Source organism: Balaenoptera musculus, chromosome 13, assembly GCF_009873245.2.
Source record: "Balaenoptera musculus isolate JJ_BM4_2016_0621 chromosome 13, mBalMus1.pri.v3, whole genome shotgun sequence".
Lineage (NCBI taxonomy): Eukaryota > Metazoa > Chordata > Mammalia > Artiodactyla > Balaenopteridae > Balaenoptera > Balaenoptera musculus.
In genome coordinates this window covers 19628495-19655707 of record NC_045797.1, presented here as the reverse complement: position 1 = coordinate 19655707, position 27213 = coordinate 19628495, and the positions used below count along the sequence as shown (strand labels likewise).

Sequence of the window (27213 nt, the reverse complement as noted above, 5' to 3'; positions counted from 1 at the left end):
ACAAGGCCCGGTAGCCAGACGCTTGCAGGCAGGAAGGCTCGTTACCTATTGGGTTGTCAGCATCATATTTCCTACTGAGGTCAGTACAGGGGAGGGAGGGGCTGGTCCCTGCGTTTGAGAATCAGATGATATAATTGGGGAGGCAAGCTCTTCACAGAGAGCAGTTTTAGTATAATCAAACTTGAGACTAATTCTTTTTTTTAAATGCATAGATCTTTTTTAAAATGTATTTATTTTATTATTTATTTTAATTTTGGCTGCATTGGGTCTTCATTGCTGCCCTCGGGCTTTTCTCTAGTTGCGGAGAGCGGGGGCTACTCTTCGTTGCAGTGCGCGGGCTTCTCATTGCGGCGGCTTCTCTTGTTGTGGGGCATAGGCTCTAGGCATGCAGGCTTTGGTAGTTGTGGCTCACGGGCTCTAGAGCGCAGGCTCAGTAGTTGCGGCACATGGGCTTAGTTGCTCCACGGCACATGGGATCTTCCCGGACCAGTGCTCGAACCTGTGTCCCCTGCATTGGCAGGCGGATTCTTAACCACTGTGTCACCAGGGAAGCCTGAGACTAATTTTTAAAACTAATATATTAAGATTTCAGAAGACAGGGAAGATCCTATTAGCCTATGTGGTGCTGGTCAGAGAAGGCTTCCTGGATCATTGAACTTGACCTTCAGCAAGGTACAGAGAGAGATGAAGTAGGGTGAGCAAAAGCGTAGAATAGGGCCTTTTGACCTTGATCCTCAGGTCAGGAGTTGCCGATCCCTGTCTGTGTTGTCTTAGCAAAAGGGTACCTGTTCATGGGGATTGCAGGCCTTCAGGAAGAGATGGACCTGCAGGGAAACAGACAACAGATTATTTCTGGCTCTCAATCTGACAAACTGGGTGATTATGGGAGATGAACTTAACCTCTCTGAGTCTTGTGTCCTCATCTCTAAAATACGGGTCACAAAATTGTATCTTACACACTGACCTCCATGCACCTTGTTCTCCCTTATCTTGTATAAATAGGTGCACATTTTCCTTTCCATAAGTATCCAGTTCTATAGGTAGACCCCCGCTTTGTCTCATTCTCCTCCAGTTCATCTTCCAAACAGGTGCCCAAATGCTCTTCCTAAAACATCTGTCCAGTCATCACTCATCTGCCTAAAGCTCTCTCCATTGCCTAGAGGGGAAAGTCAAAGTTATTCCATCTCTGGCTCTGACTTCCATATCTAGCTGTATTACCTGCTGACCCTCTCCTTACACAGTCTTAATGAACCACTTGCCAATCACCAAATACCCCAGGCTCCTTGGGCCAGGCTCACATTGTTCCTTCTTCCTGGAATGCCCTCCCTCTGCCCTTGCCTTTCCTTCTCTCCCACCTTAGGGTCTGCCTTTTGTAAGACTTTGGACTTATATTGTTTGTTTGTTTGTTTGTTTTTTGATCAATCTGAAATATTTTCCAATTTCTATTTATAATTTTATTGGAGTATAGTTGATTTACAATGTTGTGTAAGTTTCAGGTATACAGCAAAGTGATTCAGTTATACATATAAATATATTCATTCTTTTTCAGATTCTTTATCCATACAAGGGTAAACTCTACATAATATTGAGTAGAGTTCCCTGTGGACTTGTACTGTTGAAGCATTTCCTGAATAACCCCTAGCTCTACAAGCCCTTCCACCCAAAAATAATCTTCCCTGACTTTGTGCTTCCACAACAGCTGGCAGAGGCTCTTACTGCAGCACAATTTATATTTCACTGTCTTTGCTCCGTTATTGGCTGGCTCATCCAATGATATTGAGGGTTGCTTGAAGGCAGAGATGATGTCTCTTTCTTTTCTTTTGCTTGACTTCGCAAAGCCTGCTGTGGTGATTAATTGAATGTGTTGAGCAAGTGAATGAAGCCAAAGCCAGGCAGTGTCCTCTCACTAACTCTCCTCTTCTGGACCCAGGTTGGTCTGGGGCAGAAATGCACAGCTGGATTTCTTGGAGTGACTTTTGCCATCTTCGTTCTCTTCACCTAGAGAAGCAAGAGATAGGAACCAATCCAGAGACTTGCTTCTCAGCTTCCTGAGTTACACTTTGGAACCCCCATTCAGGAACCCTCTCCTGCCTGTCCTGGTTAGATGGGCTCATTGTGCCCACAGGACAACCCTTGCCTGGGAGCAGGAGTCTGGTTAGGCAGGTCCCTGAAGGCTTTGTTGGGGGACTAGATTGATGAATGCCTTTTCCACTCTGAATGTGCTGTATTCAGGCCAACGCCTTCATCCTGTGTTGGTGACCCCCTTTCTCATGTCTGTGAAGTAAAAGGGAAATAACTTGATACCATTGTCAAGTTCAGGGACTCTGACTCTAACTGCTCTTGTGTCTGGGTGAACCTCAGGAGCAGGACTGGCCTCAGGCAAAACACTAAAGTCAACCAAGGCTGAGTTTCCGATCTCCTTTCTCCAATCTGCTGTCTACCCTCAGTATCAAATTGTGTTTTCTCTCCTATTGTAGCCTGTTGCTTGTAAAGTGCATCTTCTGCCAGAGCTTGTATGCTGGAGGAGCATTTAGCACCCTTATCACGTCAGCTTCTCTTACATCCCTCTTAAAGTGACTTTAACTTAAATTTGGAAGGCTGCCTCATTGACTCTCAATTATCTGTAATTACAATAATGGCCTTTTCCACTGGTAGGGTTACAGAGGGTGCAATTGTGGTATATATTTTATATATACAGAGTTTGTGTGTGTCTGTGTGTAGGGCCTGGAAACAGACTCCAGGTTCAAATACCGGCTCTGCCATCGTTGGCTGTATGACTTAGGCAAGCTACTTATTCTCTCTCTTAGCTTCTTAACTTCATTTTTCATCATCTGTAAAATGGAAACAAATGGTTACCCATCTTTAAGGTTTGTGGTGATCAATAAATAAGCATCATGTCGGGTTTTGTTGAATATGCCCTGGAGTTAGTCTGCAGGAGTTCAAACCTGACTTTCCTGCTTTCTGTTGTGTGACCATGAGGTAACTACTGAACCTCTTTGGGCCTCATTTACTCACCTATAGAATGGGAACGACAATAGTACCTACCTCATAGGGTTTTGCGAGTATATAATGAGAAAATGCATGTAAATCTTCTTAAGAAACTGCACAATTAATATTCACACATTTAACTCTTCTTGTATTATTCTAAGCATTGTGAGAATTGAATGAAATTAGAAACGTTGAAAGTGTCTTAGGCACTATTCAGGTACCTAGGATTCCCTTGAATGTAAACTTCTTTAAGAATCCTGGATATAAAGAACTACTGAGTTTTATCCTCCTCCTGTCACCCTTATAACTTTGCAGGGGGAGGGTAACAGAAGATGGTCATTGTGTGTGCACATGTCTGCATTTAGGGGAAAGAATCTGCAAAAAATATGACCCACTTGATTTCAGCACCCTGAGTGGCCAGGAAAATGTGCTTTTGGTGTCAAATCACAGGGTCTCACTTGTACCCAGAATATTAATGAATAATGATAGTAATTTGGCCTCTCTAATTAAAAAGTGTTAAAAAAAAAACCCTCTCAAACTGTTTACTTCTATAGATTTGCAAAAAGTGATGATATGGGGAGATTATATATATATGTATATTGTCTTTAAAGAAGGCAAAACCAGTGTACTAGCCTGTGGACAATGGTTTGAGGAGCAAAACTTTACCTCGTCATCTCTCACTCTGGAACCATGGGTGGCACCCCACCCTTCAGGCCTTGTTCTGGATCTAATGTGTCCTGGTACATACAAGGTACAACTCCCACAAGAAGTATATTCACCTAAAGAGTGCTGTTTTCTTCCAAGTAGACCCTTTGGGAGTTTTGCCCATATTCTAGACATACTGCCTCCAACATGTTTTTTGCACTGATTCTTTGTGAATTCCATTAAAAGTCTTGGACACATTCTTTGGAACATTCTCAAATTTAGTAGCTCTTTAGTCCCTGAGGATAGAATGGGTTTTTGGAAAAGTTACATCTGGTGAAACGATGAATGATGTAACAGAATTTAGGTAAATATAAATACATGAAAGGATGAGGAATCAAAAGGTCCTTGCCTTTGAAGAACATCACTGGAGAAGTGCTTGGGATATGATGGGAGTACAGAGGGCCTCACTGAACAGAGGCAAAGACTTTCAGGACTGGGGTACTTGGCACCATTCATGTCCTGGCCTACAACCTGACAAACACCAGATTATTACCATATTAGAGGGGTTAGCAAGCTTTTATTAAGAGCAGTAATATTTTAGGCTCTGTGGAACAGATAATGTCTCACATTAACAGTTCTTAAATTGAAGACCATATAAAAACAAGCCACTGGCTACATTTGGCCCATGGGCATGGATTGTCACTCATAATTCATCACTAAATATTGTCAATGAAAAAATGTACACCTATATATCTGTATGTATAATATATTCTACTGTGAGATATAGGCATTAAGCTCTTCAAAAGTTAGAAATTTCCCTAGGCTTCAGGGAATTTTAAAACAATAATCATAACTATCACTTACTTAACTAAGAGCATTTTCATAGATGAAAAGACCCAAATATCTTCATAGCTCTCTCCTTTTCTCTATGTGTACACACACAATATTATTGGTGTTTCCATAATGAGTATGTTTGCTAAACCTGGATCCCATGGGGAAAAATAATGTGGAATCTATTTGAGGCAAAAGGCCACAGTTAAGTAAACAGCTAGCCTGGAAAGCACACAGCTAAACAGAAACAAGATGCATAGAATTTCCTCATGACTTGCTTTTCTCTGGGACTATTCGTCAGAAGGCCGTCTTTATTACATAGCAGATTAAAGGTCAGGCGGACTGGCCATTCACCTAGACGACTGATTCAGCTAGGGAAAAAGGTGACCCACTGAGGATGACAGCAAAAACAGCTCTCTTGTAGAAAGTTGCTAAGCTGAGGCACACGTGAAGGGCATTGTGGAGCTCAGTCTATTCCTTCGAGTATTGGTTATGAGCATGACCTTGGCTGGGAACTGACATGCACTTTTGCAAGCACAGCTGCTCCTTCCATCTAGATGTGGCTATGGTCTCCTGAGGGTGTGCAGATGAAACCAGGATGCATCTGGGGTCCAAGCCTGGCCATCGTGCTGGACTGTGATGGCAGCATCTGTTGCCCAACAAGGTGGAGGTGGCTTCTTGAAGGTCACCTTGGAAGACACGGGACTCCATGTGGCAGGGCCCTTTCAGAGATGGTTCCCAGATCACATGAAATAACTCTACTCCTTACCCTCTGGCACGGCTCTGCCCTGTTCTCTGGGCATCATAGAAATGTGTTCGATTTCAAAGCTGAGCAAAATACTGTTATGTTTGCAAGTATTGGTGGAGCTTGTGGCCCATAGAAGGAAGAGGATGCAGGGCACTCCACAAGGGACTGTCCACCTTGGGGGAGACTTGTAAAAGCTTTGGTTGTCAATGAAATCAAGAGGCTTTGGCTGTGTGTGTGTCACACAGGACAGAGGTAAGAAAATGCTCTCATAGCTGCAGTTATGATGCTTTCACTTTTGAAGGAGAGTGTATCCACTGGGTTGATGATGTTGGATAGCCAGGAAAAAATTTTCACAGGTGTTATTATACAAAGGAGAACTGGAAGCAGGTATCAGGAACCAGAGTATGAAGGCAGGTAAAGAAAGTAGAACAAGGATGAGCATAAACACATGGAAGGGGGAGAGGGGTTTGGAGACTATCAGAGAGTGCTGCTACACGTGGATGGCTTTGTCTACATTGTTGAATGAGCACGAGGTAGAGCTGACATTGAGAGCTCTCTGTCTTCTCCTCTGTGATGACTGAGGGACCTGGATTACCACCTGGTTTGGGCAAGAAATGGGTGGGGAAAGCCTTGGAAAAGGGGAGCTCTGGTCTGCACCCAAACAAGCTGGGACTTGGACACTAGGGGGAGAATTGAAGCTTCATGAGAGAATGTAGGGAAGAATGCAAGAACAGATCTGAACTGAAGAAAGGAAGAGCTGGTAAGTAATGGAGGATGGGTAAAATGGGGAAAGCAGATTTGAGGGACTGAGCCTAGAAAGATTCCGGAAGGCAATGAAAATGAGAGGAGGAAGAATTTTTGTAGATACTTGAGGGCTGGGAAGGAGCTGATAAGGGTATGGGGCTGGTTTGAAGGTCATTTCTTCAGTCTTTTTCCTTGTGTAGCCTAGGGTCAGAGTCAGGTCATCTCTCCCACCCCCATACACATTACTCTAGTCTACCTGGGAGCCCTCTGAAGTTGTGAAACCGGTTTCTGGGGTTTCTCCTCCAGACAACGCCCATTGCAGTGACCAAGCACAGGTTACTGCCCAGGAGCCCCTGGGAGGACCAGTACCTTCCGTTAGATATACCCTAGGCTTTTGACTGGGCTACCTGTGCAGACTGGTGAAGCCCAGGGTGAAGACTTGCAAGGGGTTAGGTGGAGAAGGAGTAGTGAAAGATGAAGTGGATGTTCAAAGAGAATATAAGTGTAGATGAGAGGGTGCAAAATTGATCATCTCGGTTAGTTCAAAGAAGCCCAGAGAGTGGAGAGTGATCCTCTAGCTTCAGGAAGGGGTGATTGATGGGGCTATACTGGGAGGTAAGCCACATGGCATTACTGACTCATATTTGCTTCTTTTGACTCTATTCACCAGCAAACTTAGCATGGGTAGTGGAGAACATCCTAGAAGTCATTCTGGGTGTCTGTTCCCCTCTCTTTCCAACTTCCTGTTCTCCTTTTACTTGTATTTTATTATTATTTTTTGTCTCAGAACTTAACACTGTTAAATAGACCTGGGAAGGGCACGTGGTTTTATAGGCTACAAATATGTGCCCCTTCCTGACCTACTTAATTTTGTTGATGGCACTTGTGCCATAAATACCACAGTATGATAGCTTTCCCATTTCCTGCTATGAAGTTGCTTTGGCATATTTGACAGGTGTAATAAAACTGACTTTTTTTTCTGCCCAGGTTTTCACCTAAACTAGGACTTTGCAATCTTTTTTTCGTAAAGGGTTAGATAGTAAATATTCTTGGCATGTGGGTCCTGTGGTCTCTATCATAAATACTCAACTCTCCCCTCATAGTGCAAAAGCAGTCATAGACAATATATAAGTGAATAGGCAAAGATGTGTTACAATAAGACTTTATTTACAAAAACAGGTGGTCAGAGGAAGAAAAGACAGAAGAAATTTTAGATAAAGATGACAGAGCTTACAGAAAACTCCCTATCCTTAAATATTTCCCCAACAGCTTACCTGGGGAGCCTGAAGATTCTACACTGTACATCTTTCCTTCAAGTTCTTCAGGACTTGGGAGTATCTTAATTGGGTTAAGGTGTTATGTTAGGAGGGATATATTAGAGAATATTTTCCTAGGAGGAGAAAATACAACTTTAGTGAATACTGTGATCAATTAGCATACTTTGTTGGGTTAACAGTGATAAGAGGGTATAGGACTCAATAGAGGTAAGTGCAGGCGGGGGCAGGAGATAAGAAAACATTCAGGATAGGGAGGCTGCCCTGTGTGTGAAATCTTGTACAGGGAACCAGAGGGGCCACGAGGATGAATAAAACACAACCATTATTCTCAAGGAGGTTGAAATTTAATTGAAGATGTACAATATCTATATGTATCTGCATATTTAATTCTGTATGTATCCATCCATCCATCTGCACATACCACAAGCAATGAATTAAACAACAGTTTGCGGTAAGTAGCCACCAGTAGCGCAGGTAGTAAGCCTGAAAAGGTTTGGAAGGGAGATCTATTTTTATTGGCCAGTATGAATGGGACGTCTTCATGGACTTGTGGACTTTGAACTAAACCTTGGCTGATTGCTAAGCATTTAATTGGTGGAGGCACCTCCCCCCAAAAAAAAACAAACCCTGGAGTATAAAGTGGAGGAAGTAGGGATTCCTATTTCCCTCATCAAGTTGGAATTCTGTGCAAAGAGGGCTGAAGTCACAGGTTCAGTATTGGTTAGGATGCTTAGAGTCCTTCCTCCTCACTGTGGTTATGGCCTTGACTCCACCCCTCCACTTGTCATCTTGAAATGTCTAAGACCAGGCTACAGAGAGTGGCCATACTCATTTATTATCTGGATCTTCTTCAAACCTTCCCTGGCTCCTGCTAAAAGTCGAGCACTGGGTATTTCAGTGCATCCCTTCTTCACTGCTAGAGCCAGAACCTGAAGCTCTGGCTCCATCCATAGGCACCAGCGGATTCATCTCACATATATGAAGGTCAGCATGTTTTATATGGAAATAAGTTAAGATTTTATTTCCTTACATGAGACTCTGAGAGACCAAATAGTAGTGGAGAGTAATAACTTAATTCCTCAGTGAATGGTTGGAGAAAACAAAATCCCAGAAGGTCTATAGTAATGAAAAGTGTATTACATTCATTGCATGATTTTAGATAACACATGCTAAGTCCCTCCTATCCTTTTCACACAACCACGTTATTGATGAACAGGCATCAAGAAGGCATTAGGTGATGCTTTATTGCATTATTTTAAGCCACTGAGGTTTTTATATAGGAAGGGTATAGATTTATGCTGAGTGATTCAGTTACAAAGCAGGCACATTAATTTGTTCATGAATGTGAACTGGCGATTACCTTCATTAGAGTCACCAGGGCAGACTGATCACTTTAATTTGGACAGAGGCATGCAAACAGTTATTGGCTAGTGGTGTGTGTGTACCTGAGAGCACAGGCTGTTCAGCATCCCTGAGGAGCCCTAAGAATGCAGATTTGTGTCCTCACAGGTGTATAAGTACCAGCAAGTGTACGAAGACTGGTGGAACTAGGAAGAAACTGTTCCCCAGCACCATGTGGCAAGATGTTGTATAGGTTTCATTTGGTCTTAGATTCTGAAAGCTGATTTGATGATAAACTGTGGAAAGGATGGCATGGAGAACATATACTTGCTTGCAACTCCAGATTGTAGAACTTGGGACCCTCCTAGTTTGTATGACTAGTTTATGACAAGTTGAATGGTGTTCTACTTTATACTGCATAAAGGCAATTTGTGGGATTTAGTAAATTCAAAAAATTAGAATTGAGTACCAGTGATCCCAGCTATGTACTAGGTGTAGTGAAGGCCTCTGTCTTGCAAGAATTCACAGTCTAGCTGGGAAAATGAAGTGACTTTTTAAGCAATCCTGATTTATACTTGTGGTTTGTAGAATGAAGGCTGGAAAGGCATTCAGATGAGGAGGTGGCCGAGAAGGCAAGGAGAAACAGTGTCCAGGAGTGTAGAGCTAATGCTGGTGACACTGGAGAGTTAATAAATCATGCCTTGCTGGGGACCTTTCAGCAAGCACATGGCCATATGTAAACAAGCGCCGTAACATTTTTCCTAACTCAGAAAGTCCACTTCTGACAGAAGTGAAAACTGGATGCCTAAAGATGTATGTTACTCTGTTTTTAGTAACAGCAAACATTGGAGAGTCCTTTAAATGTATGGCAACATGGAATTGACTTACCAAATAATAAAGCAAAAACATTTGGTAATTTTATTCTATTATAAAAAATTGACTACAAGTATATAGACACTGGAAATATTTGCGATATAAGAGATTAAGCAGTAACAAAAGGGTACATACTGAGATTGTAACTTTATAAAAATTGTAACTGAAGGAGGCAATAATCACACATAAAGTTGATCTCCCTTTATTCTTTGTCACTGCCTCCATTTTATTTCCTTTGTAGTAATCTTCATGATGTGGAATATAAAAATGCATTTACTTGTCTAATTTAAATATAAGCTTCTCTAAGGAATATAAATCATGCTTAACTTGATCTCCTCTGTATCTTCACTATATGGTACATCTAAGGTACTCAATATTTGAATGGCTGAATGCATCAGTGATTGATATTATTAAAGTATTTATTTTATAGTGACCTTTAAGTAAAATGCACAGTATGAAAATAATATCTCTCAAATCCTTGCTGGGTACTGGGTTAAGAACTGTAGCGATTTTCATTTCAACCTTATCACCAGTATGTTTGTTTGTTTGTTTTTACAAGCATTTTTTTTTTTACAGTAGGTCCTTGTTGGTTATCTATTTTAAATATAGCAGTGTGTACATGTTAATCCCAAACTCCCAATCTATCCCTCCACACTATTCCCCCCGGTAACCATAAACTCATTCTCTAAGTCCGTGAGTCTGTTTCTCATACTAAGTGAAGTAAGTCAGACAGAGAAAGACAAATATCATATGATACTGCTTATATGCAGAATCTAAAAAAATGATACAAATGAACTTATTTACAAAACAGAAGCATTTTTAATTGAAATATAGTTACTGTACATTATTATATATGTTACAGGTGTACAATATAGTGATTCACAATTTTCAAAAGTTATACTTCATTTATAGTTATTATAAAATACTGGCTATATTTCCCGTGTTATACAATATATCCTTGTAGCTTATTTTATACCTAATAATCTGTACCTCTTACTCCCCTACCCCTATCTTGCTCCTCTTCCTCTTCCCTCTCCCCACTGGTAACCCTCTTCCTCTTCCCTCTCCCCACTGGTAACCACTAGTTTGTTCTCTATATCTGTGAGTACCAGTTTGTGTTATCATTGAAAAAATTGAGGCTCACAGAGGCAAAGCACCTTTCTTGGCTGGCAAGATGTAAACTCCAGGCTGCTTGCCTCCAGAGCCCAGCCTCTTGACCATCATATGATTTTTAAACATTAAAACATATAGAATAATCAAGAATGTCAGATGCTTCAGTGAGGTCCTTTAAAACAAAAGCAAGAAAAAGTGTTTCTCATTTTTTCCTCTCCTTCTGCATCTTCATGCTGCCCCAGCTGCCAACCTCTCCTGAGCCATCCTTCCCTGATCAAATTATCCCTGTTGTCTAAGTCTCTTCAGTCCTTCAGAACCTCAGTTACTGGTAATCAGGTTGATAAACTCATCTCGGTCTGAGGCAGCTACATTTTCTTTTTTTTTACAAACATTAGCTCATTTTATTATCACCATAAGCAGCTACATTTTAAAAGGATTTCATAATATCTCAGAGTGAAAGAGAGACACTATTGCAAACATTTTTGGGGGCAGCCAGACCTTTCGGGCTCTGCTCCAATCAAGCTGTGAAGGTGGTCACTAAATCTACTCCTATGTCCATCTCTGTGGAAGTTCATTGTCTTCTTAAGGTTGAATCCCTTTGGCATAATGTCGGCTGCTTCTGTCTTGCCTCTCAAAGAATTCAGGGAAGTGTACTGCTTTGTCTCTTACTGAATTAAAAAATTCTCCATCTGTAATATAGGAGGTATGTTTTGTAGAAACCTCGAAATTCTGTATCAGACAGGCATGTATATATTAACACCATTTTGTGTCCTAATTGTATCAGTGCAGGTAACTGAATAAATCTTCAGATTGAGACCATAGCTCTCTTCATTGCTATGATCATCATAGAGAATAACATTTGCCTGGAATCCATGGCATCATCTCTTGTCCTTATGGTTTCATATGACCTTGTGACTGTGGTGATTGAAAATTCCATAAATTCCCTTTTAATAGTAAATAAGTTCATTTTATCCTCAAATTTATGATGATAATGAAATATTAACATGAGAAGCAAGTGCTTTATAAATCTCTGAATTGCTATTCTGCTTTATTTCAATAGTGTGCTCTTCTTAAAACACCCATATGATACCTGAAGCTGTAAAAATTAGTGAAATGATAAAGTGTTTGGGGGCTGAATGCACTGAATATGTACTGGTGTCTGGAACTGAACAGAACTGCAAATATTTAAAACTGTAATTTGATTTCCAGGACCAGAAAAGAAGAAAACGTTCTTGTCTTTCTGGTGCACCTCATATCACTTTAGAATTAAATGCCTAAATACTATATTAGCTGAGATTTTTAATGTCTAATTAAGGAGCAACCTTCCAGGTATTTTTGTCTTTTCTTGTAAGTGTTCAAACAACACTATGGCATTACTGAGACAGAGCTACTTTCTGTATGTGATGTCCACACAAAACCAAATTTTTCTTAAAGACAGATATCATAAAATATCAATTATATGTGGAATCTAAAAAATGATACAAATGAACTTACTTACAAAACAGAAACAGACTCACAGTCATAGAAAACAAACTTACAGTTACCAAGGGGAAAGCTGGAGGTGGGGAGATAAATTAGGAGTTTGAGATTAACATATATACACTACTATATATAAAATAGATAACCAACAAGGACCTACTGTGTAGCAAAGGGAACTCTTCTCAATACTCCGTAATGACCTATATGGGAAAAGAATTTTAAAAGAGTGGGTATATGTATATGTATGGCTGATTCACTTTGCTGTACACTTTGCTGGGTTTTTTTTTTTTTTTTGATATTGAGCTGCATGAGCTGCTTATATATTTTTTGAAATTAATCCTTTGTCAGTTGTTTTGTTTGCAAATATTTTCTCCCATTCTGAGGGTTGTCTTTTTGTCTTTTTTATGGTTTCTTTTGCTGTGCAAAAGCTTTTAAGTTTCATTAGGTCCCATTTGTTTATTTTTCTTTTTATTTCCATTTCTCTAGGAAGTGGGTCAAAAAGGATCTTGCTGTGATTTATGTCATAGAGTGTTCTGCCTATGTTTTCCTCTAAGAGTTTTATAATGTCTGGCCTTACATTTAGGTCATTAATCCATTTTGAGTTTATTTTTGTATATGGTGTTAGGAAGTGTTCTAATTTCATTCTTTTACATGTAGCTGTCCAGTTTTCCCAGCACCACCTATTGAAGAGGCTGTCTTTTCTCCCTTGTATACTCTTGCTTCCTTTATCAAAGATAAGGTGACCATATGTGTGTGGGTTTATCTCTGGGTTTTCTATCCTGTTCCATTGATCTATGTTTCTGTTTCTGTGCCAGTACCATACTGTCTTGATTACTGTAGCTTTGTAGTATATTCTGAAGTTCAGGAGCCTGATTCCTCCAGCTCCATTTTTCTTTTTCAAGATTGTTTTGACTATTCGGGGTGTTTTGTGTTTCCATACAAATTGTGAAATTTTTTGTTCTAGTTCTGTGAAAAATGCCATTGATAGTTTGATAGGGATTGCATTGAATCTGTAGATTGCTTTGGGTCATATAGTCATTTTCACAATGTTGATTTTTCCAATCCAAGAAAACAGTATATCTTTCCGTCCGTTTGTATCATCTTTAATTTCTTTCATCAGTGTCTTATAGTTTTCTGCATACAGGTCTTTTGTCTCCTTAGGTAGGTTTATTCCTAGGTATTTTATTCTTGTCTAACACATTTTAAATCAACTATACTCCAATAAAATTTTTAAAAAATAAAAAATAATAGAAAACAAAATAAAATAGATGAACAGCAAGAAAAAAAAACAGACAAATTTGATAGCTACATGTTCTGTTCATCAGGAACTTCTAGCTGTGCAGTGTTTTTTGGTACATGTGTTTGATTGAAAACATCTTGCATTTTAAGTAATCACAATGTATTTTTGTGAGGGCTCCATGCATTCTTGATTTTGTCAATTTTATCTCCGCCATCAGTGTCCCTGGAATATCTCTATCTGTTTTTGGTCAGCTAAGGTGATGATTAAAGTGTTCAGGAATGGATGCCAATCATACAGATTCGGTTTAAGGAGCAAGTTACTTTCTTAGGAGAATCAGCATCAGCTCTCCCTGCTAGTTTATTGTCTTTCTAAAACTGCTAATGATATTATTGTTTGCTTTATCTATATACCCAGTGTGCCTCCAGAAGAGTGAAAAATATCATAGTCTTTGATCATCCAGAAAATTGTTCTAATCAGGCAATCAGAAAAACATTATAAGATGGATATCTTACCTCTCCATGATGTGTTTACTGATTCCCAGCCAGGAATACTGATCATTTCTTTTTTGAACCCTTAAAGCTCTTGTAGTCAGCAGCATACAACTTAGCTAAGGCTGCTAAGCTTCCTTCTTTCCCCCAAGATAACTGGTTTTTAAGACACTTAAGTCAAGGATAGAAGACTTTGCCCAGTCTTTTTAGCTTTTACTTCCCCAAATCCATTATGCTCTCAGAAGTCATGGAGGAGAGCTTCCTTTCCTGAGAGAGTCTTGGGAAATTTAGTGCAATTAGCTCACCAAGGAGCTATGCCACCTTTACTCATGGCCTAGTCACTTTCAGTAATCGTAAATCAATCTAAATAGCCCAACATTTAATAGTTAATGATAGACTTTATTGTTTTTTGAGCCCCCAGTAAGGCAATTGACTCTTGTTGCCTGAGCTAAGTTGTAAACAATTCAAGAATGGAGAAAGCAGAGGCCAGCACCAGCCCATAAATGTTACCTATTTAGTTGATTCAAGCAGGTTTCAAAATTCTAGTAAATATAATCATATCACTCAATTTTGGTTTGCAGTCTCATAACACTGATCTATTAATGGTATATTTTTCATTTTTTTACTCCAATTAATTTTTTTCTAATGTCTCATGATTCTATTCTACTATTCTCTTCCCCTCCTCCCCCCCTTAGGAAGACTATCATGCCAACATTTTTTTAAAGGAGAAAATATTGTGATTTGAAATATAGGACATTTTATTTCACCAAAGAGTTTCTGATATCATAATATAAGAGCTGTAGTTAAAGAACAGGTAGTTGAAATCAATCATTAAGTACCTACTGTGTGCAGTAGCCTTGTACTGGTGTTGAAATATTCACTGGCATTTCAAGCTGCATTACTGATTGGGAGCTGCCTCAAGACTGAAACTTAGTGTTTGCTGCCAGAGTTCTCAAAATCACAATATATAAAACCATGTTCAGAGTCACCACGATGTCAATGAGTCCAGTGAGAAGCACAAAGGCAAGCCAAAGGAAAATAAGGAAGATAGGAACTTGGATTGTGTCCATGACCAATTTAAAATACAGAATCCTGCCTTTGGAGATAGTGAAATCCTTAGCATCATGTTGGAAATATTTTCAGAATGTTGTAGAATATAACACAAGGTAAATGAAATTCTGATTTTAAGTGGACTTAAACAGCAGGAGTACATTTCAGAGTGGAGGCTGCCAGGCTTTACGATTTATAAATCCATAAATTAAAGAGAATAAATAATTGAAGAACTATTGGGAGTTGTCACTTCTTTATTTTTGCTAAGTGTTGCTAGCACTATTCCCCTACTATGATTCTGTTGGGCAATGAGATTCCCATACTAGATCTGAGCCATAATAGAGTTTATTAAACAAAGGGTGAAGAAACGTTTCAAAAGATACATAAAAGTTTTTGTTTGTTTGTTTTTTATCACAATGTGGAAGTTACTGGTTGGCATCTCCCTCACACAAGAGCCCAGTTCTTCTCAGCCCCAGCATTCCCAGGATCAGCTTCTGCCTGGGGACCTGCCACCAGCATGTGCAGGAGACTGTGGTCTGGAGAGCCACCTCTGTGTCTTATACAAGCCATTACAGTATTCCCTTCTGTTCTTAGGCTGGCACTCTTCTGCTGTCTGCAAGCCTTACCTCCAAACCATACTCAGGCTTCTCCCTGACTTATGCTAGGCTCCCGTGAGACTTGTACAAGTGCAAGAAAGTATTTTATCAGAGCTGGTGATATAATAGATTGTAGTTACTGCATTAAAAAAAATATTTTATTATGGAAAATTTCAAGCATATCTTAAAGTAAAGCCTGTATAATGAACCATCGTATAGTACCACACAGCTTCGACCATTATGAACTAATAGCCAGTTTTTCTATACCTCCACCCATTTCCCCTACCCTAAATAACTGTGAAGCAAATCCCAAACATATAGTTTCATCCATAAGCATCTCGATATATATATATGTGTGTGTGTGTATATATATATGGCTATGGACACTTAACTGAAGTATTACTAGGGTATTTTAAAACATTACATAAAAACATATATAAAAGCTGTGGACACTTTAAATAAAATAACCTAATTATTACTAGGGTATTTTAAACATTAACCCTTTAATATCATCAAATATTTAGCGAATTTTAAATTTCTTTCATTGTTTTACAATGTACATATGTATAAAAATTCATTTAAATATTTATGGATATATATATAATGGTTTATTTGTCTATTTAGGATCTATAAAGGTCTGACTTTTTTCTACTAGTTATCACCATCAGGATTTTCATGATGGCATCCATGTGGTTTTATTTTACATGCTTGTCTCTTGGATTTCTGTAAATTGAGAATCGATCCTAAGGCTGATCATTTTCATGTTTTGTTTTTTTGTTGTTGTTGTTGCTTTTGGCAAGAACGTTTCATAGGTAGTGTTCTGTCATTCTATCAAAAGATACATAATATATGGTTCTCTTTCTCTTTCTTATTTATAAATATTTTTATGTCAACAGCCATTTAATACTTGGTCTAGAGCCTTTATCTCATTGAGAGTGCTGGTATTTTCTTACTTTTCATCTTACAAAGATGCAAGCAAATATGACCCAAGATCTGATTCCTGGAGCATTTTAAAGTTTTCATGTTGTTGAACTTATATAGAGTCATATGCCAAACTCTTTAGCAATTGTTCACTGCAATGGAAAAGTGTGACCTCAAGTCTCTGTCACATACCAAGCAAGGATGATAAAAAGCAAACAAAACCATCATCTGAAATCATCATTTCATAAAATGAAAGGTTTTCAACAGCAGAAATGGGAAGAATTTAAGATTAAAATACAGAATTTTAAATTAAATACATATATCTTTCTCAAAAATTCATCACATCATCCTGATTTCACATGCCACCATGGACAGGGGCCACTGCATTCTGGACTCAAATAATGGACTAGAATGTAAGAACTATTGTTTAGCTCCATGACGTTAGTAAACATCTGCTAGACGTAATGTGAAAATTTGTCCAGCCAAATTACAGGACTAACAACTTTATCTTTAAGAGTATCTTTAATTTATTATGTATTCCAAATCACTATATGCCATTTTAAAAAGCTATTAAAAGGTTACTCTTTAATTCAATACACACGTATTGAGCACCAATTCTATGTCACATACTTATTCTGGCGTTTGGAATATAAAATACAGTAGAAATACAAATATAACAAAGATTAATAAAAAAAAGCAGAGTGGAGACAATATTGGAATTGAGAACCTGCGTTCTTGCTCTCCCTCCAAGGAGCCTCCTCATACCCCTGGGCGTTTAGTATCCTATGAATGGGTATAATAAGGCATGTTTGTCTTTCTCTTTGAAAACTAAATTACATCGTGAAATTTATCTGAAGAATCAAAGGTAAACTATAAAATGTAAGAAACTACATGATAACATTTGGAACTCAATCTGTGGTTTCTCATAATATATATTCTCACTGTAATAGACTTAATATGTTCATCCTTAAAAGCTTCAAAATGGGATTCTTTGCACTAATGATTTATTGAAGTCATCTTTGAAAGTATCCCTAGTATCACCATCTATGCATCTCCTTTTGCTGATAAGGAAACAATCCTCCAAATGTGACATGACTTACAGAATGGGTTAGTGGTTGAGCCTCCTGATCTCCAGCTCTGTGCCACTCTCCCTGTTCCACACTAAGGTTTCTTTCACGTTAGGAACTATACACATACGCAGTACATTTGAATCTCCCAGGGCGTTAAGGCATAGTAGGGAGGCAGTCTTGTTTTGGAGAGCAGAAGTGAACAAAAAAGTGATACAAAAAGGCAGGTGGCCACAGGGCTCCTAGGGATTCTCTCTGCTAATCATGTACTCTACTTGTCCTACTGCTCCTAGCCCTGGCAGCCCTTCTCTTCTCCTTTGCCCTTTCTAATCCCCATCCTCTTGTCCTCTTGACACCAGCTTGATGGGACTGATCAGTGTTTAGATTATAACTTTGTGTGCTGTTGACCTTGGCCAATCAGGCTGGCCTTGTATTACCAATTGTCACTTCTTGAAGAGAAGGAATAACATTGAAATGCTTGACTTGGGAACTTGAATTCAGTTCAGCTGTTTTGGCTGGTATAGTATGTTTTAAAAATCAAACTTGAATGCCTTTATAGTGGACTTGCATTTCCTCATTGGCTGCACACTCCCCCACTGCCTACTGGATTACACCAGGCTTTTCTACACACTTTTCAGAACTGCCTGGACCCTAAAAGCATTTGAGTTGACTACTGGTGGACTGACATCTTCCTGACAGACTGTGACAGGCAGATCTTGGGTTCTTTGGGTTAACAGACTCTAATTTTCATTTTACTATGGGTCTCTTTAAAATCAAAAGCATTGCCTGTGGCATCTCTCTCACTGGTCAGAATTTAGTACTGATGTGGCCAAAATCACAGTGCTTTGCATTCAATAATGAGTCTTAGGGAGTTCAAGTGAGAGTGTAGATGGAGGGGAAAAGAGTTCAGAAGAACCCAGTTAAAATGCATTATTTTGTGTGCTCAAGAATCTTGAAGCAATGATTTGTTATTAACACCTTGTTTTTCTGATAGAAATGCCTACTGACAGAAGACTTAGTAATATTTGGTTTAATACAGAAGGGTCCCTTTATCTCATTTATGAAAGGATTCTCCTGGATGTGGCGCTCTCCAGGGAAGGTACAAGGTCATGCAACAGTGTATTTTCCCTTGGTCCCAACATCATTTTCATTCAAATCCTCTTCAATACAGGTTGCCAATTTGGCCTGTTCCATCTCCAACAATGAAGAAGGGGTGAAATTAGTTCGGATGGCAGCCACCCAGATTGACAGCCTGTGTCCCCAGGTAAGCCTCATTTAGTTTGTTTCCAAAGCCTGATATTTCAGATCTTCTACGCTCCAGCCCTCATGTCACTCATTTCCTTGCCTTGCCCTCTTTCCTCTCACTGGACAGTGCTACCCATCATTCATGGGCCATTTCAGGTTCTGCCTTTCTCAAAAAGAATTTCAAGCTATTCCAGTCTCTTCAGAATTACTGTGGCAATTATTCTCTTTTCCACTCCTATTGACTTTCTTCTATTTGTCTCGGACTGTTATTTCAATGCTCCATATCTATTTACCTTTAGTGTCTCAACCACTAAATTATATGCTTGCGCATGTAGAACAAGAGTTCTATTTCTGCCACATCTGTGCTAAATAGGCTTTGCCCAGTAAACACTTTTTGAAACCTATATCTTAAAAAAAGAAGAAAAGCAAACAAAAACTAGTAGTAGTTGATAACCTACTTTAACTTTCATGTTTTGATTGTCCTTCCAAACACTGGGAACCCACTTATCTGTGGAAGCTGCAAGGTCCAGGGTTTCAACATGGTCTTTGACCTGCTTGTTCCTCTTTTGAAGAGTGTGGTCAATATGTCCCTGGATTGTTTCTAACAAATAGGTCATCAATGCCGCTCTCACACTGGCTGCCCGGCCACAGAGCAAAGTTGCTCAGGACAATATGGATGTCTTCAAAGACCAGTGGGAAAAGCAGGTCCGAGTGCTGACAGAGGCTGTGGATGACATCACCTCAGTGGATGACTTCCTTTCTGTCTCAGGTAATCACAAACGGGCCCCTTACAAGGCAGCCGAAGGAAGAGAACAAGATGAGATGAGGAATATCTTGCAAATGTCATGGGTCTGTGTTTCAAGTGCTCTCCTTGGCCCTTTGAGCTTTCAGTCATCTCTGCAACTGTGATTGTAACACTCTCTTGAAAATTCTTCTCTGCTGTGCACATTATTTCAAGACACTGAGCCAAAGCATTTGGGGGGAAAACACAAATTTCTGATCAATATATTAGAAACCCGAACAGATTATTTAAGTAGAGTTAGGCTCCTTTTTACTTCCTGGAGTTTTTAAAATAGGATGGCCTTTGATGCATCTGAATCATCCATCTAAAAAAAGGGTATGGGATATGAGACTGGTTATGTTTAAAAATCAAAAAACCAATGAGTTATTCTAATTTGGCTGCATTAAGGTTTTTTTCCCCAATAAGTGAAGTTAACCAGGTTTGTGATAAGCTGGGAAGAAATGTTAGCCACAGAATGAACCCATTAGAAGGAACTTGGGAGCTATTGAGGCTTTGAGCACTTGACCATGAGGCTGTGAAAAGAAGTGAGAGAAAGTAACTAGTCATCACTGGAAACTGTAACTTTCTTCTTTGTAAATGAAGCCAGACTGAAGGATGTTGGCGCATTTGAATAACCATGTAGTCAATTTGACCTTTAATGGGGCTCATCGATGCTGTTTCAAATTTGCCTACCAGCCAACTAATGGGCCTTTTTTCCAAACACATTTGACTAAACACATTTGGCCCAATTCACCTAGAAAAGTCTCTATGGGAGGCATGAGGGAGGAGGTCACCAGAAACCTCAACCTCCTTGCGAGGCATTAAAATAACCAAGTGACTCTTGAAAATTCAAATTGACCATTGACTCTACCCACAGGCGTATGAAACGCACACCTGCCAGCTCAGGTGTGCCATAGCCTTGACCAGTACTTACTGAGGTCTGAGAGGGAGGGGTTGCAGCACAGCTGGTGGGATCCAGACAGACAGGGCCTCTGACTGCAACAGTGTGGAAGGGATTTCTGCAGGAGGCTTAGTGTATTTAGAAACTTCTCTCTAGTTGCAGTCTTTCCTTTTACCAAGAAACTGGCAATGAATTCCTACTGGGGGCTTGTGTTTAAAGCTTGTCTGAGAACAGCATAGTTGAATCTGTAGATCTGATGGATGATGTAAAAGCCAACTTTGAAATCATGGAGGGCAGGGTAAGGGAGATGGGAAAAATGAGTGAACACATGCTCAGTATCTATAATTTGTCTGACTTTCTGTTACTTGCTTTAATTCACACAAAAATCTTATAAGATAGGTATCACTATTCTGAGTCTTCCTTTGAGAAAAGTAAGTCACTGAGAGGTAGGTAACTTGGCAGAGGTGTAATTAAAATCCAGATTATCCTCTTTCCAGAATCTATATAGTTCTCAATAAGTCTAGATAGAAGGGAATTTGCCTTTGATGTTTCCAGCTTTCATTGCAGCTCCTTCCCCACCCCCTCACACTTTGCTATCCCCTCTGGTACCACCATTCCACTCTCTCTCCCCTCTTGGAAACTTGTCTCATTCTTCATTCCCAAGGTGCTTTGTTTTTGATGACTTGTCAAAGCAACTATTCATTTAAACATACCCATATCCAAGGGTTGGATGATAAAGAACTCAATATGTTGCCATTCCTGGGATTTTTGCTTCACTGATACATGAGCCCTAACAACATAAAAGATATGCAAGAAATGCATCTTTCATAAGGTGCTTAGAAATTGTTTGGATAGACATATTGGGGATTTGAGTGGTGGGGAACAGAAGGATGGACACCAGGACTGAGCATCTTTCTTTTATCTAGTCAGTCTTTGCCAGGATGACTATAGGGGTCCCAAAAGGGGCAGGGGGACTCTCCAACCAGCCTCAGATCTCACACAGCAATCCTAACAGCCCCTGGAAATCTTACTCTACTCCCCTTCTATCTACAAATGAATAGAAAATATCTATATACTACCTTTTTCAAAGAGGAATCATTTCAGAACTTAAAGCTTTCCCAACTTATCCTTTTCTTTAAATGCATGTATGAAAATTTCTGAGGGTAGAGAAAAGCAAGGTGAGGAGGTCTTATCTCAGACTGTTTCAGTAGTGCAAAGCTTTTCTTAATTTACTTCCACCGGGTCTGCCTCTCTGCCACCTTTCTCCCTGCCATTCCTTTGTGCATCTCATTATTACCAGCAACAAGAAAAGACTTTGGCTTCCGCTGATAACACTGTGCAGTCCAACCCCAGTGGTACAAGCGTGGCGGCATGCTATGACAGGAAAATGAACAGGTGCTGTTAGGGAGCCAGCCTTGAAAGGACCTGCTAGAACATGCCTTTGGACTTGACAATCGGAGGCGGCAGGCACCTTTCCACAGATGGGCTTGACAAATAATGACACAGCCCACTCTGTCCTGCTGGTAGACTGTAGATACAGCCCAATAGTTGGGGAAACTACTTCTCATCTCCTCTCCGAGCTGGAGCCAAAACATTTGCATCAGTAAATTGCAAGGTTGGCCCAGGAGATATTTTGAAATGGCATTAATGACATTTTATGTATCAGTTTCTTCTTAAGGGAATATCTATTCCGGCAGGAAGCTCTATTTTGAAAACAACAACAGAAAAGATTTTTTTTAAGGGATAGTTTTGTTTTTCTTTCTTTTTTTTTTTTTATGCTACCTGAACTTGTGTGTCTGAGTGCTTAATTTGTCCATATGAAATGCAACAAGTTTGGGGAGCTATTAACATTACAGGAGCAAAACCAATTTTCAGATGTGGTCTGGGCTTATAAAAAAAATGAAATGGCTGTATTAGAACACTTAAACTTTTCCCACTGGGCAAAAACTAAAATTTTTAATAGTGTCTTAAAATGAGCATCTTGGCATTAATCACGTGAGAGTTGAATTCTTGGGTTTGGCTCACAAAATAGCAGGGATCTAAGATCTGAAAAAGCTGTTAACTCAATCCCATAATGTCTAAAAGTTTCGTTTTGTTTTGTTTGCCTTTTTCTCTTTTATTTGTTTGGTTTTTTTGACTCCAGGGTCTTGAGTTTGTTTCATTAAAAAATCCACAGACTGAACTTTGCTTTTGAATTTAGAAACTATAGCTTTAAAGCTTATAATAATCAGGTAGTTTGGTCATCTGTGATTTTTTAACAAGATTACATCTTTCCTGAAATTGTAAGGTTGCAAAAATTCAAGGAAGTTTACCACAAAATACGTTGCAGTCAAATGTTTTATGATGTTTAAAAACCATGCTTTACATCCAGGCATCTGAAGTACCTAAGGGGTTTATCCCAGCAATGGAATCACCTCTGGAATACAGGTGCTTTTTATTATTACTTTATCTTATATGTTATTTTCTAGTTGGAACATCATTCCTCTATCTCCTTACTTAATGAATTCTTTCTCCTGAAAATACCTTAGGATAAAAATATATAATTGATTGTCCCTCTTCAATGGGCATGTTTATTCAGGATTTCTTTTTTGATTGCCTGTGGTAAGGCGCTGTCAGGCATGAAAATATGAGTTAAGTGTGGATTCTGCCTTTGAATAATTCACTGCCCTTTTTGATAGATACTAGACCAGAGTAATTCCAAACTTGTGAACCCCAGACCTGAGGGTGTAGGGACTAAGAGTGGAGAAGTTATTACAAGGGGTCCAGGGAAACCATATATAGACCAAGTGTCATCTTTTGATCAAATAATATGTCTACAAGAACAATATAGCTCTTTTCAAGTGCATTATTGGTACTTAGATTAATAAAGTACAAATTTATTTTAAAACATTCTTTATCATAGTGGCTTTTACATATATATCATCCACTGGTATAACCACTATCATGAAGGAATTGTAATTCATTTTTTTATAAAAGGGGTGCCTCTAATTGGGTAAAGTTGGGAAATGCAGAGTAAACTATCTCAACATTTCATAAAAAGAGTTGATGAAGAAAACTGAGTCAGTTAGTAAACTGCAAATTAGTAAAATTAATATTTTATTCACACATGATTAATGTGACTAACCATTGAACAAATTAATTGGCAATTCAATTAAGAGCAATGCTTTTGATATTATGGCCTCCTTCAATTAATGTATACAGTTGACCCTTGAAAAACTTGAGGGTTTGGGGCACCGACCCTCCCTCCACACAGCTGAAAATCTGGGCATAACTTTATAGTGAGCCCTATAAATGGAAGTTCCGCATCTGTGGATCCAACCAACCTTGGCTCTGTAGTACTGTAGTATTTACTACTGAAATAAATCCATGTATAAGTGGACCTGCACTGTTCAAACCTCTGTTGTTCAAGGGTCAACTGTAGTTATACCTATGAAAGCATATTCTTTTTCTTGCCTCCTAATTAAATTAGTTGCATATTTTAGTTTGGAAATTAGATTTTAAAAACTATCATTTCATTTTAGGATATTAGGTCATATATGGGCTTCTTACATTTTAAATTTTGTTAATTCCAGAGACATTAGTATCTAATGTAATTGACAGATTCCTCTGTTTTGCATTCAATTCCATCTTTAAACTATGCACAGAAAAATGGTAGCTATGCTTATTCTTACATTATGTTATTCAAAGAAAATGCCTGTTTTTGACATGAACACCCTCGCAGTTGCCCATTTTCGGGGACCACGACATATTTTAATTGTCTGGAGGAATCCAGCAGGGCAGTAAGAGAGACCTATTTGAATCAAACTTCTGTATTTAAAATCCTGTGCCAAGTTTCATTTGAGTAAACCTTTTTTTTTAAGGTGTCCTTTTCGGTGAGTTTGCATGATCCAATCCAAGATACCATAAAGAGGTGATTTCAGAAGTTCCTTAATCAAAATGAAAGCCTTTAAGTCTCTATTTTCACAACTGTCTTTCTCATTTTCTCAGGAAAATATCAGCATTCAGGAAATAACTTCTTGTGAGTTTAAGATATCTAAATATTAAAATTTAAACATTTCATTTTTTTTCTGTTCCAATTTCTATGTGAAACTAGAGACTGTAGAAATCAGAAATTTATAAATAGTTAAGTGAGGAAATCATATTGTATGAGGTCAAACAGATGTTCCTTTATGAAACGTGTTATACTTTGCAATTTTCTATCCAATGTCCTATAAAAACAAATATTTTCTCTGAGTGATTTGTTTAATGAAAGAAGAAGAGATCCATGGGAGAGATTGGGATTTGCTGAGTACCCTCCCATCTCTGCTTCTTTAGGAATTTATAAATCAGAACTAGCTCTAGAAACTTCTTAAAGAGGTAATCATTCAATTTAGTCCTTTATTAACTATTCATTGAATAGTTATTCTTTCTTAAGGGTTACCAGATTACTTAAGACTACTTCCAATCTTGTTCTATTATTCTGTTGTGTGTGTATATGTATATTTTCAGCTTAAGTTCTTTTTTTTTTCCTCAGAGTACTAAACTTTTTGAACATTTCCTTAGAATTCTGTTTCTAAAGAATGTTCAAGGGACATAATAACAGATCTCACATTGGACATGGAAAATACAAAATTGCACACTTGCAAAACTGTAAGGGACCAGATTGTGTGTTTCCTCTAGGCTGGTAGAGAGAAAAGCCTGTCATCCTGCCTGCTTGGATTCTGCTTTGGACAATGATGGAGAGTGATCCCTGACCTTGACTCCAATCTGAGGGAACCAGCTGCAGACTGGATTGTATTTCAATTGTGGGGAACTCTGTGATCCTCTTCACCTGACCAGTTTCCATTGCATATACCTTATGCATGACACAACATTGGAAGACTGATGGGGAGATATTTGTTCATTTTAAAGTCTCCCTTAAATGTTCCCTCAATAAGAACATGATCCAACCCAAAGTGCAACTCTGGACATGTCTAGAAACGTTGCTGCTTGGTGACTTCTTGTTCGCTGCCACTACAACTCTTAAAAGACTTTTTCACCCAATAAATCTTAAACACTGAAACAAAGAAAGAGATATTTTTAAAGTTGGTGGTTCTCAAAGTGTGGTCCCCAAACCAGCAGCATTACCGTCACCTGGGAACTTGGTAGAAATGCAATTTCTTGGGCCCAACCCCAGACCTAGTGAATCAGAAACCCTGAGAGAGTCACCCAACAGTCTCTATGATGCTACAAATCCTCCAGTTGATGTTCAAGTTTGAGAACCACTATTGTAATTATAAACTATGTTCTTTAAATATAATTTCAATGTTATTAGGCATGTATTGAGATGTACAAGGTGATGGCTTGTGAGCTAATGAATCTATCTTCAATAGGTTTTTAAGTGTATCAGTGGTATAAAATCATATAAATGTGTATGTGTCCTCTCCACAGAAAATCATATCTTGGAGGATGTGAATAAGTGTGTGATAGCCCTTCAAGAGGGGGATGTGGACACTCTGGACCGGACTGCAGGGGCTATCAGGGGCCGGGCAGCTCGAGTCATACACATCATCAATGCTGAGATGGAGAACTATGAAGCTGGAGTTTATACTGAGAAGGTGCTGGAAGCTACAAAATTGCTCTCTGAGACAGGTAACCATGGATATTAGGTTTGACCAAAATGTCAGCACCATGATTAATTTCCATACCTGAATCAATCTGTTTCTTTGTTTCCCATAGGTCTTTCTGCTTCTAAATTACACATGATCATAAAAAAGGTGCTCTTTATTTCTTGAGTTTGAATTGGAATACTTTAGCAGAATAATAATTTATTGTTTTAGGGTGTATACTACTCTACAGTTTTTATATATAAGCATTTGATTCTCACAAGGAACTTATGAAGTAGGCAGATTTTTATTATCTCCTATTATGAATGTGAAAATGGAGTTTTGAATCAGTTAAGAGACTGGAAAAAGGTCACGAGTCTAGAAAATAGTGAATATGTGACTGGAACTTGGAATCTTGAACTTGAAAAACATTTCCCTGTCTATTTCTTGCAAAGATAAGAAAGGACCATGGACAGCCAGGGAGAAGTATAAAGGCTTTAGGTAGTACATGGACATGAAGTAATCAAAGGAGGTAGTGGTTGCTGAAAAAGGGTTAGACTTTAATATATGCCCTGCTCCTCTAGCAAAGGCTTGCATGCCCTCTTCCAGGGGCATGCGGTTGCCCACTGGGGAATCACGGTCGTGGTGAGACACAGTTACTTATGGGAGCCTGTCATAGCTCTCTGGTACACTGAGATGGAAAAAAGACTTATTTCTACTGAGTTAGCACAACAACCCATAACTTTGGACAGTTGTGTCAAAGAGTAGCCTATTTTTAGTAGTTTTTTCTCTTGACTGGTGTCTCTTGGCTTCAGACCCTTTCTGAAGTCCCTCATGCCTTGTGTATTTGTATATATGGGGGAATGAGAGTAGAGAGAAAGTCCAGGGATGGAGAGAAGACAAATAGAATTAACTCTATATTAGATGGAGTTATGAATGGGTAATGAATCAGGTCCTCTGTATGCACAGAAGAAACTTACCTCAGCATAGTGGGAGTTTTCATGGGTCTATATATGGAATTTGGAACCCACTAGGCTTTTAAAAATAGACATATCTCTGAAAGGTCAGATACAGCAGTGTTCCAAGTTCTACATAATAAGACATGTTAGTAGAAACATGTTTCCTTCTATAGGGAAAAGGTTATTTACAAAGACTTCTGTAGCTATTTGTTAGTCTAGAATAACAAGGAAAAACAACAGATAAACAGACATTGGTTGCTCTCTGAAATATAAGCAGAAAAGGACTAGTGTAATATCACATAATAAAGAGCACATCTAGGGATTGTTTCTCTTGAGAATCTTCACAGACTTAGAATTAGAAA

At 38.9% G+C, this 27213-nt stretch overlaps 1 protein-coding gene across 1 annotated transcript in view; it reads left to right on the top strand.

Annotated features, from left to right (window-relative positions):
- CTNNA2 (catenin alpha 2) overlaps positions 1–27213 on the top strand; it is a 1049409-nt gene that overhangs the window by 930984 nt on the left and 91212 nt on the right. The window contains 3 exon segments of the mRNA XM_036873992.1: positions 18573–18665; positions 19259–19415; positions 25738–25938. Of these exon segments, the coding sequence (XP_036729887.1) occupies positions 18573–18665; positions 19259–19415; positions 25738–25938 (451 nt within the window).